Source organism: Pseudochaenichthys georgianus, chromosome 14, assembly GCF_902827115.2.
Source record: "Pseudochaenichthys georgianus chromosome 14, fPseGeo1.2, whole genome shotgun sequence".
Taxonomy (NCBI): Eukaryota; Metazoa; Chordata; class Actinopteri; order Perciformes; family Channichthyidae; genus Pseudochaenichthys; species Pseudochaenichthys georgianus.
Genome location: NC_047516.1, coordinates 26,326,399 through 26,342,806, shown reverse-complemented (window position 1 = coordinate 26,342,806; position 16,408 = coordinate 26,326,399). Strand labels below are relative to the sequence as shown.

Sequence of the window (16,408 nt, the reverse complement as noted above, 5' to 3'; positions counted from 1 at the left end):
ACAGTTCCATCTTCCCATCATCTGGCTTTGCACTTAAGATGACTGTTCTCAGTAATCCATCCTCTTGATTGAGTCAGCCACTCGCTCTGTCTTGCATTGAGCTCCACAAATCCTTCAGACTTGTGTGTCAAGCAAAGCCTATCGCTGCTGGGCTCTCGGGGAGGAAGCCATTGAGATGCAGAGAGGAAGAGTTGAGACCTGAAAAGGTCCTCCGGTCGAAACCGGTGCACGTCTCCATGAGAATGCACCCATTTCCATGCGAGTCCATCTCCAAGGCGGGAGTCCATTACCAGCACAATGGGCCTGCAGATGGCTGTTCCTGCCACACACGGCTGTCGGCATTAGAGCCTCACAGCAGGACGCCCCGCTCAGAGGGACGCCAGGGCAGAGCCTCAGGGCAGGGCAGCCGGGGGCAGTACGTTCACAATGCTGGATCATTGGAACTATCACTGGAACTATCTGAATCAACATCAGAATTTATATTGTATTATTACGTTAGTGTTTCCTGGTTGGAGGCATGCAGAAGTTGAAGAATTAAGGTGAATGATTAAAGACAAATTGTGCCCAATGCTGTTGGAAAACACTGCTCCCAATTTATTTTGACTTGCTTTTGGGATTGAAGTGGACTTTTTCAAGGACACTTTGAAACTATTGTGAATTTATTCCTTTATGTTTTCAATGTTCTTATTTCTAACTAACCTGGAGGTCACCACAGGCTTTTCCTGACGTTAAAGTATCAAACAACTCAAGTAAAGTTGGGTTTCTGGAGAAGTGAAATTGCTGAGAACCATGAACTATTCTGGGTTTTCACGGTAGCACAGTTATTTGTGTACATGTAAAAGAACTAAAGAAAGGAAAAAAAGTCTGTTACTGCTTATTTCCACTGAATTTCACCCATCTTTAACACCCCCCCTGCTCATATAGAAACTAGGTTTGTGTGGTTTCATACTGAATGTGAGGCTGGGTTGAAGGTAACTGTGGCCTTGTAACAGTTGAGAGTCACTGCAGTGAAGGATTTTTTTTATGTTCCTCATGTCTCCCCAAAATTAAAGAAAAATGCATCTATTTTCCTTGATCCATCAGTATTTTTGTGAAGTCAACATACAAAACCGATGTGGTCCAACTGTGGTCCAACTGTCTTAAATAAGCAATGCTGTCCGTATAAATAGTTTTGATGCACAAATATTCATTTTAGTGAAAGTATAATGGAATATGGCCCAGCATGAAACTTGTGCTTTCTTATATTGTACTTCTTAAATGTATATGTAACAATACATTACACAGTATTCATCTGGTAATAAGCACTCTTTTACAATAAAGTGTGTCAATTAAAGTCGAAAACATGTTCTAACAAATCTGAAAACGTGTATAACAAGCTCGAATTATACCCTTCATATTTTTCCTTAGAAGCAATCTGAGGCTGTTTTAAGGAATGAGCTGCAACACCTTTTGTAACAAAATAAATTTTTTCCTAAAGCATATTCAAGTATCAAGTCTATTGACCTGTATTTCATTGATTTTGCTAATGTTGGACACCCATGCCTTAGGTCATTTTACATGTGCTGGATTAATGGTGAAGTGATAAAAAAATCTAAAAATGTCAAAGTATTTCTTTAACCATGTATACTGCTTCTATAAATAGCCCTCTATGAGCCATATGAGCAACGTGTTCCCGTTAACCCAATCTGCCAGAAGGGAGTATTTTCTATACTATTAGTCACCGTGTGCTCGGGTCACCTGAGAAGCAGCCTGACAAAGATGGCATTGATCAGTCCTTCCACGACCTGCCCTTCTCTGCTCACACAGTCAGACGCCTCACTTACATTAGGCTGACGGGATCAGAGGCAAACTGGGTGAGACAGTGGGAGTGAGGGTTTGAGTGGCTGACTCCCTTTTTTATACAGCGTCATTAAGTTTAATGCGTTGCCCGGCGGGGCATCCATTTTCTCATCTACCCCACTTCCATTCTGATTACCTTGGCCCTGAAGCTCTGACAGAAACACAGAGGCATTAACGGACAGAGAGCTTTGACTCTGATCCAAAATACATTTTATTTAATCGTTTAAGTAGACTTATGAAATCGGCTACTGTAGTTCTATTTCTGCAGGTAATAGCAGAATGCAGGACTCAAACAAAGATACACAAAGATCTGAATGTAATTGTATCTTTGATGAGTAATTGTGTATGTGTGTCAGAGAGACACAAAGAGAGGGAGAGGTCAGATACGTGTTCCATGGTCTGGTGTCGTATTATGTGCCTCCGGGGTACAGTGTGTGGACTTCCTGCTTTATTCATCCCTGATTCATTTGTCTTTACATGCTGCTCGCTCATCAAATCATTTCTACCAATGCTCAGGCCAAGGCTATGACATTACTAATGTAGGATGGTGGACGGCTTGTATGTCGTTTTAGGAAACAGTACGCCATTGATTCTTTTTTAGAGCAGCTCATTTATCAGGGGAGCACAACCTGACCTTGAGCTCTTGATCAGCAGCATCCACTGAAGAGCATTGTCCGTGAATCCCATGAAATGTGTAATGTGCGCTGTAATCTCACCAGTTGTCATGAGTTTGTGTGTCTTTGTCTGTGTAGTGTGAGAGGAGTCATCCCAGCCAGGACCTGACTCAGAGGCCAGCCGGGCAGCCCCTCCCCGCCACACCTCAGTCAAAGCACACACATGTTGTCCCCCATCAGCCCATGCGTACAGAGAAGAGGGTTGTTTATGATCATCTTTCCTTTAAATGCGCCTGTTATTGTAGATCATCCGTGTTAGGCCACATTCTGAAAACCAGTGCAATCTGAATTAAAAAGAGGCTATGTTTTTTCCCCACATACATTAATCCTTAGCTTATTATTTTATTTTGTGTCAAACTTCGGAGATTTACCGCTGGAAACACAATTGTATTACTTTTATTTAATGTTAGGACTAAACTGCTATGCGATTTTAAATCACATTGACACAACTGGGAAATAATGTTTTTTTGCCAGATTCTTTGATTAAATCGGTGTTTCAGCACAAAGCTAACTGTCGCGCAGACGTCAGAAACGTTCACCTATCTGCCTTCGGTTGCTCCAAACCACAAGCTCTGCAGCATGTAAACTCAATGCAAGGCGTATACTGAATGCATGTACCGTATGATTTAGAAAAGTAAATCAGAAAGCTACAATCCCTTTTGACTATTTGACTACGTTTTGCTTCTCACATACTTTGTTTACATTTGAAAAACTGATCCTGCTGAATCTTGCCCTTTGTTTTGTGGGGCAGTCACTTATAGAGCAGCCGTAGCAGAAGATAGAGTTTTGAAGCGGAAGATATACAGGGTTTGTGGCTTTTGACAGATGCGTAGTAACCTATGTGGTTGTCTTCGCAGCCTGACACAGTGTATATGAACCACACAGACTGTATACATTCCCACAGTCTACTGTAAAGTCCTTCACATTCAATGTTGTGCCACTAGCTACCCTGTTGTGTTGGATTAGTGGCATACATTTAGTTTACAGGGCTTCAATTGGTCTCAAGTTCTGATTTATTCCAATAACATTTATTCTCCACCCTGTAACCTGGTTTCTTGGGTGTGTTTCCCCCTTTATTTAATATATCATTAAGTGTTTCATCTATGAAGGTGAATTACTGTAGGTCCAGGCATAAGGGGGAAAATAGGAGACATGTTGTTATTTAGTGTTTCAAGAATATAGGTGAAATGTCAAGAATAAAGAAGGACTTTCAGTATATGCAATAACAATAGTACTTTGATTTATTTTTTAAAGTTTGACATTTATTCTTGACATTTCAACTTTATTCTCTAAATGGTATTTCACATTTATCCCAAGTATTACAATTTTATTCTCAACATTTTAACTTTATTGCCCTCTTAAGAATATCTCCCACCTCTGATTTATTTCCCTTATGGATGGCAATAAAACTCTTGCATATTAATGTATCTGCTCTGGTTTGATTTAGTTTTCTGCTTTTTTTCTGCTCATGTTCCCATTAGGGACTAATAAAGTGCAAATAGGAGTCTTGTCTTGAGGTGTTTATTACAAAACAGGAAACAATGTCACCATAGATCCCATATAACATGTCTGGATGTGTCTCCAGCCACATCTGACTCATTGAACAAACCTCTCACCATTGGAAGGCTGAAGGCCTGTTACACAGTGACCCAGCTACTCCACTCACCTCCACCCCCAGACCAACAGGGTCTCTGTGGTCATGCCGACCTGAACCTGGGGGTTGGAGGGCTGCTTTATGTGGCTGTCTGGGAAGCGAGAGGAATAATAGACTGCTATAATTGGTGCCCCCTGATTTCCTGGCAGCACTGCGGGCACCCGAGAGGATAGCATGTGTCCGAGCTTTTGAACGTGTGTGTGTGTGTGTGTGTGTGTGTGTGTGTGTGTGTGTGTGTGTGTGTGTGTGTGTGTGTGTGTGTGTGTGTGTGTGTGTGTGTGTGTGTGTGTGTGTGTGTGTGTGTGTGTGTGTGTGTGTGTGTGTGTGTGTGTGTGTGTGTGTGTGTGTGTGTGTGTGTGTCGGCTGTGGAGCGGAGATGTGATAAACACACTGGGCAAGGGGGATCTCCACTCAGGAGTGGGCTCCATGCTTTAGTGGTGAAGTCACCAGGAAAAAGCCTGGTTGAACTGGAGGAGGAACACACACGCACACACACACACACACACACACACACACACACACACACACACACACACACACACACACACAGAGATATTACCTTACAACATACACACGTGAATCCAAATGTTCCTTGCAATAAAATAAAACACACTTCTCCTCCCATGATTCCAGTATCCTAAGACCTGATCAAACCAATGTGGAGCAGTCGTGATTTATGAGGCCCTGAGCTGATAAAAGGAAAGGAGTGAGAGCGTCGGTGTTTTGCTCAGAGATAGTACCGAGGTCAGAGTTTCAGTACCTAAGGTCACACAGACCACAGTGTGCGCCTTGCGGTGTCTGTGCTGTTATGTTAGGTGTGAACTGTGGCCCGGTGCAGCGTTGGGTAACACTCCAGATTGCCTAAGCCAGTTGTTGTGATGATGTCGTAACAAGTTGGACCTGGCCAGGGTTTGGCTGTCATGTGAGCCCTTGTTCTCTTTCATCGGGGCACAAGTGTGTGTGTTTACTTGTGGGAGCCATTACCATAAAGGACTCGAAATTGTGCATTTTACGAGTGTATGTGTTGGAAGCTATAGGAGGTGGCAGCCTTCAGAAGGGGCAGACAGGTCAAAGGTCTTCTCTGACTCACAGCCTTTGGAATGTTCACAAAAGGAACACAGGATGCCTAAACACGCTTCACACTCAGCAGGAAATGATAGTTCATTAAAAAATGAGAAGCGGACATCGTACTCATGAATTAACCCTTCACTGCAATAGAAAGGCTGCAGGAAGTACAGGATGTGGGGTTTTCCCTCCATTTTTCATTGATTTGTCAGTTTATCCCTCAAGCTCATTTCTTTCCTGATGATTGATTTAGATTTCTTTTTTAAGCTTCTTTTCCTGATTTGTGACACTGCTGGTGAAAGGTCTATCATTTGTACCCAATGCTGGAATAGCTTCAGTGCAACATGTGTGCATTATATTTCCTCTGTCATGAGACTAGATGTGTAGCTTTTGTTCCCTCATTTTATTTTTTGAAGTTATACATTTCGAGCAGAGGATGCTGTTTTTTACCTGCAGCCCAGCAGTGAACTCCGAAAGATCCAAATACTGTATTTGCTTATTTTTCTTAGTTTTAAAAATTAGGTAAACTTAAGTGACTGTAAAGAAATATCTGTTTGTCAACTGTAATTGTAAAGATTTCCTCTGTGTAGTTCACAGGGAGACGGGAAATATTTTATATTCAGGTTTTTTTCCCTAGCAGAGAGATGAGTCGCTTTTATAAATCTTTAATAACCCCTAATTGTTTGTTTTTGTACAAATATATAATTTCATATTTATATTTCACAGTTTGATAATGACAACACAATAGCTGTTTTACGTAAAGAAATAAGTGCATCTGTTATATAATGCTCTAATTATAATAACTTTGATAATAATAATAATAATAAAATGTTTTATTTATATAGCACTTTTCATACAGCACGTGCAGCTTAAAGTGGCAAAATGGCACACATGACACATAAGTTAAAAATAAACCACAAGAAATTCCCCTCAGATCAGATGTTAAGACCTTTTCAGATACATGCAGCATAACAACAACATATACCATTTTAACAGGTTAAAAGAAATGTGAAGTCCACTGACTGCCTTGTTGAATTTCACTGACACACTGATACAATTTGTCAAAACCTTTTGTATTCATCAGTGATTTTGAAAAAAAAGAAAAGTCCTGAGTTTAAAGACAGTGTAGGATGGGACTGTGTTTTCCATCTGTATCTCCGAGTAAAATATGTTTATTGTCAGAAATATTAATCAACTGCATCGGTTCACTTTGCATTCATTCTCAGATGAAGTGGTATTCCCCTCTCAACACAGTCATTTTGCATACCTCAATGGCGCCGTATTACAAACACTGTTCAACAAGAGTTTGTACAGACGGGCAATGTCAATTTATTTGTATTTTCTGTTTTATTTGAAATCATCATACATCCAGGTTTTATATCTGCTACAACTAAACTCTCTTCACACATGAAGTCTAATCATGTCAGATATTTACAAACAGGTTCATTCCTCTAAATATTTTCATTACAATGTTTGCTTGTTTACATTGGATCAATTCATAAATACAATTGAATTGAATTTGTCTTTTAGAGATGGACTGCAACATGTCACACATTTTTAAAGATGAAATAAATGATGTTACTAAATGAAGATCACTCTGATCATTGCCTCTTCATATGTAGAAGCCTACATTTACATAGATTCATGTTTTTATTAGTAACAGTACAGACACTGAGGTGTTTGAAAATATGTTCGGGTATAATAATTACACATGTTAAATTGATAATAAGCCACACATATTTACTGATCATCTTTTTCGTAACCCAGGAAAGTGAAGCGTGTCCTTTTCTGAACAACTTCTGGAAGTAATTTGATCAATTTGAGAACAACTGTTATAAAGTGTGATAGGATCTACACATGCAGGCTTTATAGTTTTTAGTTGTAAAAGCAGCTACTTTTTAAGACTTTTCATTCTTTCTTTATTATTATCCATTTCAAATAGCCCATAACATTTTCTCTTTGGGGGAAGAATGTGAGTAGAGTCATATCTTATAGATCAGTTCGGAGTAACTGCAATGTTTGAAACACTTGGTAATACATGTCAATTTATATTTTTTTGATACACACCCACAGAAATGAGAATTGTAATAAGAAATACATAGAACCATTTTTACTGTTTATACTTTTTTTGTATTGATATCCAGCATTGAATCAAGTTCAAATCCAGTTTCTGTCCTTTAATGCCTTACAAAATGCTTAGAAACAGTTTGAAGACAAGGACAATAAATTACTTTATAATAATAATATAATGCACATTTATGTCACTGCTGTTTTCAGCCGATTAAAATAGAGACTCTTTTTATTTTCTTAATGAGTATTCCTGCATCTTTATATTTAATTTGAAACTAAATGATATGATGCATGCTCATCTAGTTAATCTACATTTTGTACCTAGTAATGATCACCATCAATTGAGACATGATTGTTTTCATGAATAAGCCTTTAAAGTTCAAACAGACATTGTTATGGAGCATTTAGAGTTAAAGCACACAGATGTTCTGCTTTTTAAAAAGTGCTGTAAATACTTTCGTTCAAATGTATGTCTCTTCTGACTCAACAAAGTGATTACCGAGAAAAAGAGAGGACTTTTCTGTTTCACTGAAATCTCAGGATTTTACCAAACCCTTTGTTAATGTATGTTCAGTGGCTCCTGAGTAAATAGCTCAGGTTTACTGTTTGCCAAATTACATCTTATGGCTGTTGTAAAGTTCAGCTTCTGGTTTTTCCCTCTCTCGCCTTTACTCAACAAAGAAAGAACTTAGAAAATGTGATTTTCCAAACTTAAAGCAGTTACTGTACACATTATTATGGATTACATATATTTAAAGCATGCACATTCCTTATTTAATCCTAATCAGAAGTACATGAAATGACAATATTGTGAACCTCTTTCAAGTTAAAATGTTCAGCACAGGTACTTGCAGGTAAATCATGAACACACTTACAGTAGAAATTCTTAAATCCTCAATTTCATAACACCTTCTGAAGAAAGTAACGATATATCCCAAAAAAAAGCACAAAATCAGCAGTTTTTATTGTAAAGCCGGTGAGGTGCTGTGACTCTCAGGCATTAAAATGTGTTTTAGACTCATGGCTTGGAGCTGCTTTGTTGGTGGATTTGCCCGGGCTCATGACTCAGTATTGCTCATCGTGTAGGAGATGATTCGCCCGCCATTTCTGAAAACTCTTTCCCTTACTCTTTGTCCTCGCCTGTTTACTTGTATCTGCTGAACTGGTATATTTCCACATGTGTTTTCTGATCTTTTTGTCATGAGCAAACTGTTATTCAGCATTTCATCCAGGTTATGTATCTTTTTTAAATGAGTTTGGTGAGTTTCAGAGTGTTTAAATGTTAGGAATTTTAAAAAGTGGGGGATGGGAAAAGGAGAGGCTTAGTTTCCCTCCAAAAAAAAACAACTTGATTTTTGATACCATTTTCTATTGTGTCATATAAAGCGTGATCTATCTGTTACACTTCCTGTCGGCTCTCACATGTAGAATGCATTACCTGATATGAAGTTAATGATTACTAAACGGCTTCCTTGTTGTAAACTCAAATCATTTAACATAGGTGTGTGTGCGGAGGTGTGGAGGGACGGAAATGACTTGCCTCCCTCGGAGAAAGTTATCAGCTATAAACTCAACCGTGTGTGACACCACTGCCCACGCAAAGCTGCTTTCAAATCTTTGATGTGTCTCCGAGCTTTGATGATGCCTCCCCAACTTAAACAAAAGAGTAGGAACATGAGGAAGGTTTTTAAACAATGGCTCGGGATGTAATTGAGTGTGTATAGCCACAAAAGAGAATAAGTGAAGGTCTTTAGTATGTATTTGTTCAGTGATTAATCACTAACTCCAGCCAAGGGATGGGCCGCTCATTCGCTATTCCAGGGCATTCTCTCGCGTCTTTTTTGTGTGTGTGTGTGTGTGTGTGTGTGTGTGTGTGTGTGTGTGTGTGTGTGTGTGTGTGTGTGTGTGTGTGTGTGTGTGTGTGTGTGTGTGTGTGTGTGTGTGTGTGTGTGTGTGTGTGTGTGTGTGTGTGTGTGTGTGTGTGTGTGTGTGAGAGGATGGGGGGGGGGTTAGTAGTATGCTTGTAGTTGGTGCCTAAATCTTGTATGGGTTTCCTAATATGGGCTGTCTTACAGGAGCTCCCTCCCTCTGTGGGCCATCCCCCCCAGGTCTTAGCCAGTGATGACACAGCTCGGGTACGACTCACTTCCTCATTAATTGGCTGAAACCAGTTCTTACAGGAACCGCCTGTGATAAATGTGAGAGTTCTGAGAAGTCATTCATTTCTCCCCGCTGCAGCGGCAGAGGAGGCACTGCAGGGGAGTTGAACGGGTTCACCGCGGTGCGTGTGTGTGAGTGAGAGGAAGCCGAGTATGTGTGTGTGTGTGTGTGAGAGGAGAGGAGAGGAGAGGAGAGGAGAACAGAACAGAACAGAACAGAGCGGGAGAATGTGGCTGACTACCGCTGCTGTTAGAGGACCGGACAACTTTATTTATCTTTATTTCATTTTTTCCTCTTTTTGTTTTTCAGCAGCACTGTTTTCTAGAGCTGTGGTATAGTCTGTGTTTTACTGTGTGTGTGTGTGTGTGTGTGTGTGTGTGTGTGTGTGTGTGTGTGTGTGTGTGTGTGTGTGTGTGTGTGTGTGTGTGTGTGTGTGTGTGTGTGTGTGTGTGTGTGTGTGTGTGTGTGTGTGTGTGTGTGTGTGTGTGTGTGTGTGTGAGTGTGAGTGTGAGTGTGAGTGTGAGTGTGTGTGTGTGTGTGTGTGTGTGTGTGTGTGTGTGTGTGTGTGTGAGTGTGTGTGTGGGGATGTGTGTGTGTGGGGATGAGCAGTGACGGGATTGCACTCGTTGCCCCCTCTCTCTCTCGCTCTCTCTCTCTCTCTTCTCCGAGAGAGGAAGCAGGGGGGAGCGACACTGTACAGGACAGCATGTCTCCCTTTGTTGCTGCCCTTGAGCTGGTGAGTAACAATGACGTGACGTGATTTGTGCCTCCCCCCCTTCCTCCCCTTCTACCCTCTCTCTCTCTTTCTCTCTTCTTCCTTTCCCTCCTTTTCCTCTCTTCTTCCCACCCTCTCTGTCTCTGTGTGTTGGTGGAGGCAGAACATTTCCACTGCTGGGTGCGGCACTGCAGAAGCCCTTCAGGGAGTACTTGGAGACCCAGAAGGCCAAGCTGCACCATCATGCCGGAGAGGGGTTCCCGACTGTAAGTACAGGGGCCTCGACCCCCCAGCTCACGGCCCCTATTCATTCACGTGCGCGCGCCAAGACAAGAATGCGGCCCCCTTACTTTTGCCTCTTTCACTCCTTCTCCCTCCACTTTTTTTTCTGTCCCTTTCTTCTCTTTATCTGAGCCTCCCTTTATATCTCTGACCCATATTCCCTCTCTCATGTTCTCACCCTCTCTACCTGTACCACTTGCTTTTTAATCAGTTTCATTTCTTTCTTTTTTTATTAATAAGAGAAATGTTGTAGGCTTGACTATACCCTGTAGTGCTAGAGTAGATTACAGGGGCTTGTTTAGGGCCAGAATAACAGAGTAGGTTAGCGCTGCACTGGGCGGGCTGGAGGGGAGGGGGGGAGGGGGTAGGAAGAGGGGCCAGCGTGGGGTCTGGCTCCACTCGCTGTATTGAACTGTACTACTGTAGCGCGGGGCGTGCTGACTCATGCTCCATCTTACCAATTGGGAGTGTGTGTGCTGTGTGGTCACTCCCCTATGTGTCACACACACACACACACTTGCACTCAATGCCCCGCCTGAACTCAGCACTGACTGTAGACCGGGGCGGGGGCCCCCCTCCCCTCCGCCACTGACAATCCATCAAAACCCCCTGTCTAGAACAAAAAGCGCCAGTTGTAGCTGTAGCCTGTTTCTCTATCAAAGCGTTTTCCTCCATTCCTCACTCGCTCTTTGTCTCTTTATTCATTGAAAATTCTCTTTTTCTTTTTTTAATCACTTACTAAGAAGAAGAAAGGAAAACAAAACAGGATCAACTTTGAGTTGCACAAGGACAGATTAAGGCATTTTTTAGAACAATGTTCCTTTTTCCTTGTAACTTGAGCCCGCTGCAGTTACAGGAGTGAAGCGAGGCAATTTAACTTGGTGGAGGCAGGCTGCAGGATGGGGTCAGCGGGGGCGTTGGGAGGGAGGACGGGGGGGGGGGGGGGGGCTGCCGCGTGTTTTATTACCCCTGATCTCTATCTGTCCTGCACATGGAGCTGGATCCCCACCTAGCCTACAGCATCAGGAGCAGAGGGGATAGCAGGGTGTGGGGTGAAGAGGGGGGGGCACTAAACTTACTGACCGAGCTCCTCTCTCTCTCTCTCTCTGTTCTCGCTGTGTTTCCTGGCAGGAGGAGAGCTGGCTGCCGTGGCTCTTCGAGAAGGTTGTGGTCATCATGGTATGCTTCTTTGTCTGCTCCATTGTCAACTCCATGGCCCAGAGCTACAGCCAGCGCAGGCAGCCGGGGAAACACTCGGAGGGCAAGACGGAGTGAAGGCCAGATAGCCATCACTGCCAAGCATCAACTTCAGAAGCTCTCCCCAAACCCCCCGACTCATTTCAGCTGACAAGCCACCATTATCTGAGGCGCTGCATCTAGTTCCTGTGGTGTTGCTGTAGCAACATGTTGATCTTGGACTCGTTTTTCCAGGCTTTGCTTTTGGTAGTGTTTCAGCAGTTGTAAGGTAGGTTTTCTTGTCGTGAGTAGTTCATGTCGGCACTTTGAGCACGTGAGAAGTAGGCAGTCATTTCCCAGTGAGGCCTTAAGCTGCACTAGAAGAACATTATTTGTCCATGGAGTCTCTTAATTCCTATTTTTTGAGTAAGCTTTCTTTTGTTGCGCCGTGAATGTTCTGTAAATTCAGCGCTACTTTTTTTGTTCAATAAGATAATGATGTGTTATCTGATTATTAGGAAGAGTACTGTAGAGTTGTTATACAGTATTATCCGTGGTAAGATAAGACTTTATGATGGTGTCATATTTTAGAGCTCTAAGTCAATGTATTGTAGAGATGTTAACCAATGTTTCACGGTTCTTTGGAGGACCACCTCTTCTATTGTCCGCGCAGTAAAGCCCACCAAGGTACTTTTGGACGAGGAATGATAAATCGGCCCTGAATCCCCCTGCTGGTCTCTTTGTCTGCCGTTATTGTTCTGCTTCCAGGAAGAGAGCACATGAGTCAGCCCGGGGGCCACTTCACCAGATGCATTCATATATTGAATCAGATCTGCCACTATGTGCGCGTGCCTGTGTGTGAGACGGGGAACCGAGGGGGGGGGGGTTAAGAGAGAGAGAGATAGGCGTTTGCGTGGCTGCCACATTTGTTGCTCTCCCTTTTATCTTTTATGGATTAAAGCAGATTGCGCTCCACTAATAGACTGTGTCTGCCTGGAAGTCTTCCTATAGCAGATAGCGGCTGCTCCTTTAACTTAGAGACAGTGTGTGTCAGGGTGAGTGTTTTTCTTTGTCTCCAGCTTTCCTTTAAATCCTTTTTACCTCGATGTGGACAGCGAGCTCATGTTTGACAACTCAAGAGCATCTCGATAGCATTTTTATGTTTATTTGCTTGTCGGATAATACAGCTGGCTCTCCCATTTATTCACCTCCTTCTTTTTTTTTGTAATTGCCGGAGAAATGTGCTTTTCACTCCTCTGTCTCTGTGCCGCTGCTGTGCTACGCTGGACTGAGCACAGTGGGCGCTAGAGCAAGCAGGAGGGAGAGGAAGAAAAAAAAAACTCAAGCGCACAGTGAAAAGCGTCTGTGCCGTTACCTCAGCTGAACCTTCGAATGAACTCGTTGCACCGCTCCAGTCACAGCGCCAGGAGACGAATCACTTGCGTAGATTCAAAACAGAGGGGCACTGTTGAGCAGGCTGAACCCTGCGCTCTGCACCAGCTCCACTCACATCTCCTCTTTTCTCCTGTTATGGTAAGTCGGATCAGGATTTATTTTTTTCATTGTGGTTTCTGTACATGCGTCCGTCTCAGTCACTCTCCCGGCCTGTCAGATAGCTTATCAGACTGGTGTTGGCTGTTAACGTTGCAAGGCGACAACAGTCTGTAGGCTGTCTGACATTTCGGGCTCTTTCATCTGACCAGCATCCTGTTTTTGTCCTCCTTCTGTTATTGTCATTTATCAGTTAGCATCAGTTCCCATTTAGAGGTGTGCGCTGCAATGTCGCTTCCCTTTTTTTATCCCAACCGCTTGTCAGAAAACGTGGGTCTAGTGTTTATTTCCTCCATGCTGACGTCCGTGAGGGTTTTTATGTGGGGAACTGTGTTTTGGCATGTTTGCAAATGCAGATGTAGTGATGTCAATGGTGTACTTCTCTACATATGCGTGTGTGTGTGTGTGTGTGTGTGTGTGTGTGTGTGTGTGTGTGTGTGTGTGTGTGGTGTGTGTGTGTGTGTGTGTGTGTGTGTGTGTGTGTGTGTGTGTGTGTGTGTGTGTGTGTGTGTGTGTGTGTGTGTGTGTGTGTGTGTGTGTGTGTGTGTGTGTGTGTGTGTGTGTGTGTGTGTGTTGGCTCTGTCCTCTTGAATTTCCAGAGAATCCAGACAGTACACACCTTATTGCAACACATCACATTGTGACACCCAGCTCTTGGTATGGTACACGCAGTGCCCTCCCCTTCCCTTTTACACTTCCCTCTTCTCTCTAACTGAGAACTTTCTTCTGTTGCTCAACACACACACTTTTTTTTTGTAGGAGGCTGCTGTTTTATTGGAACAACTCCTTTGAGCCTCTTTTTCTAAGGGCCACAAATTGGTAATTCCACGAAGCTGAAAATCTTTGCTTGACCAGCGGACACTTTTGCCGCAAAGCCTCAGTTTTCTTTTTTTCTAGAACAAAGCAAAATCACTTTTTCCTGGTCATAAAAACTAAATCATTTGATAAGGCTGGAGCGGCTTCTGGCTCGAAGAGTGTTTTTCTTGGCAGTTTCAGAATGTCCTGTTCCATAAGGGAGCCCCCCTTTTTGGCTTGCCTTTCTGAATGTGTTTGTGCATTTGTCTAGATATTCTGTTTATATCTCCGTGTGTGTGCCTCTCTTTCCAAACTAATTAATCGCTGAAACTGAGTTATTTAAAAGGTTTGTATGTAATGTTTCTTTCATGTGCTTTCAATATAAATAAAGTCTGATGAAAATAGGATTGGTGTTGTGTTCATTATGTGATCAGTCTTGACCACGCTGGGCCGGTGTTGACCCTCAGGCCTCCGAAGAATCTCACATGTCAGCCGAGAAGCAGGGTCAGTCAGGATTCTGGGTCCATCACAACTCCGATTCCACGTCTAATGTTTCACTTCCAACGCTTATCACGTTACTAATTTGCTCTCTCCACACTGACATCATCTCCATTTCAGATTCCAAGTTAAGCATTTGCTGTGAGTTGTGGATTTAGCTATGCTCATGTGACAAATTAAAGATGAAATTAAAGTCAACACTTTGACCATAAACTAGAATTTGTATTAGTAAGTAATTATAACATGGACATTTTCTTATTGGTGTGTTTTGTGCAAAATGTTTCTTCCATTGGAACATTTTCCAAAAAATAATAAACAGAAACAGTTTGTATGACAAATAAGTGTTCACATAAAAGGAACTAGTTTGGAGTATAATGATGCATACATAAACGCAGTAAGAGGTATAAAGCAGCAAATATGAAATTAATGAAAAACAATTAAATATTTACAAGAAATACAAATATACAGAAAATCTAATACAACTATACAACAAATATCTATGAAAAACTAACCCTAACCTATTATTGCATAATAAGTGAAAAACATACTTAATATTCATAAAGTATAATGAATCATTTCAACTAAATAATATTTAAAAAATGTGTTTTATAAGTGTCATTTATAATCATTTATAGAAATCATTAAACAATTTATACATTGGTTTACGTTGTTCTTATGATGGTATGGCTCAGGTATCTGTGACCTTAGTTCAGGTCGCTGATCATGAAGTAAATGAAGACAACAGGAAGCTGACATGCAGTTTCATCTGGTGTCCTGAGGTCGGATGTGACCTGTGCTGAGATTTCCCCTGTTGAAAGGAGAACTGTTCCCAGAGCAGCCACACCCTGAGTACCACGAAGTCGACTATTTCCACCCCACCCCACCCTGCCCCCGGCCTCCGGCTGAAAAACCCATCTTGCAAATCCTGCCTGTCCAAACAGGCTGGGGGACTGATATTAAAATAATGACGCTGCTTTGTGTCCTTCCTCTCTTTCTCTCTGATCTCTCCATATGCTTTACATATACTAGTTAAATCTGGTGGCGCTGGTTTAATTACTGACCCTCTCACCCCCCCCCATACACACACACACACACCACCCCCCTCACTGTCACCCTCCCTTACCACCCAGGGAAGCTGAAATATCACTGACTCCATCCACCATCCACTCTGCGTTTGGTTATCCACTTAGTTCCTTTCACACTCTGTCTCATTAAATTATGCTGACCAAGTGGATTATTATCCTCTCTTTTTTTATTATTCAAAATCACATTAATGTCCATTGTTTTTGTGGGTATAGACTTCAGGGAGACATGGGAATGGTACAGAGAAATATGCTTACTAAAGGAAAGAGACTTTATGGATACATCACCCAGAATAACCCTCTTCTTTTATTTATTTGTTATACCACAACTTATTGAGAATGAGAGATGATACAGTAATGTAATAAATCGCATTGATACTATTTGAATACCGTGGTTTCTACGCCTCATTTAATGAGATTAACAAACTGGACTCTGACAAAAACACCCTGCACCTAAGGATTCTGTTCTGTTAAATGAAATGTTTGTTTTAATAGGATTTATTTTTTACTCCAAAATTCAAAATCATCATGATAACTTTTCACTATACAGTAGTTCTGTATAATATAAAAAGAAACTCACTATTTTTCCTTGGTATTTTAATCACAAAAAAATAGGACCATGTTTTCATTTCATATAGCCAATTTAATAGTTTACATTTAGTATCAGAAATCCTTTTATACGTCTAACAATGGGAATATTACATTGTTAAATCATAGGCACAGTGCAGATAAAATGGCAAATACAATAAATATGCTAACATATTAAATAAGGAGGCAAGCACATGTTAACTAAATCAAATAATACACATCCATGGCATAAATAAGAATAAGGCAGATTATAAAGTTT

General features: G+C 41.7%; 1 protein-coding gene across 3 annotated transcripts in view; it reads left to right on the top strand.

The window, feature by feature from the left end:
• Positions 1-13,628, top strand: part of LOC117458586 (vacuole membrane protein 1-like) — a 75,950-nt gene extending 62,322 nt beyond the window's left edge. For 2 of the 3 annotated variants that reach the window (XM_034099171.2, XM_034099170.1), the window contains exon 11: positions 10,341-10,795. In XM_034099171.2, coding sequence (XP_033955062.1) covers positions 10,341-10,590 — 250 coding nt within the window. In that variant the 3' untranslated portion in view covers positions 10,591-10,795. Of the gene's footprint in view, positions 1-10,340; positions 10,796-11,590 lie in introns of those variants that run through there. The other variant, XM_034099172.2, reaches the window with a different exon arrangement.
• Positions 13,629-16,408: the final 2,780 nt, after the last annotated feature.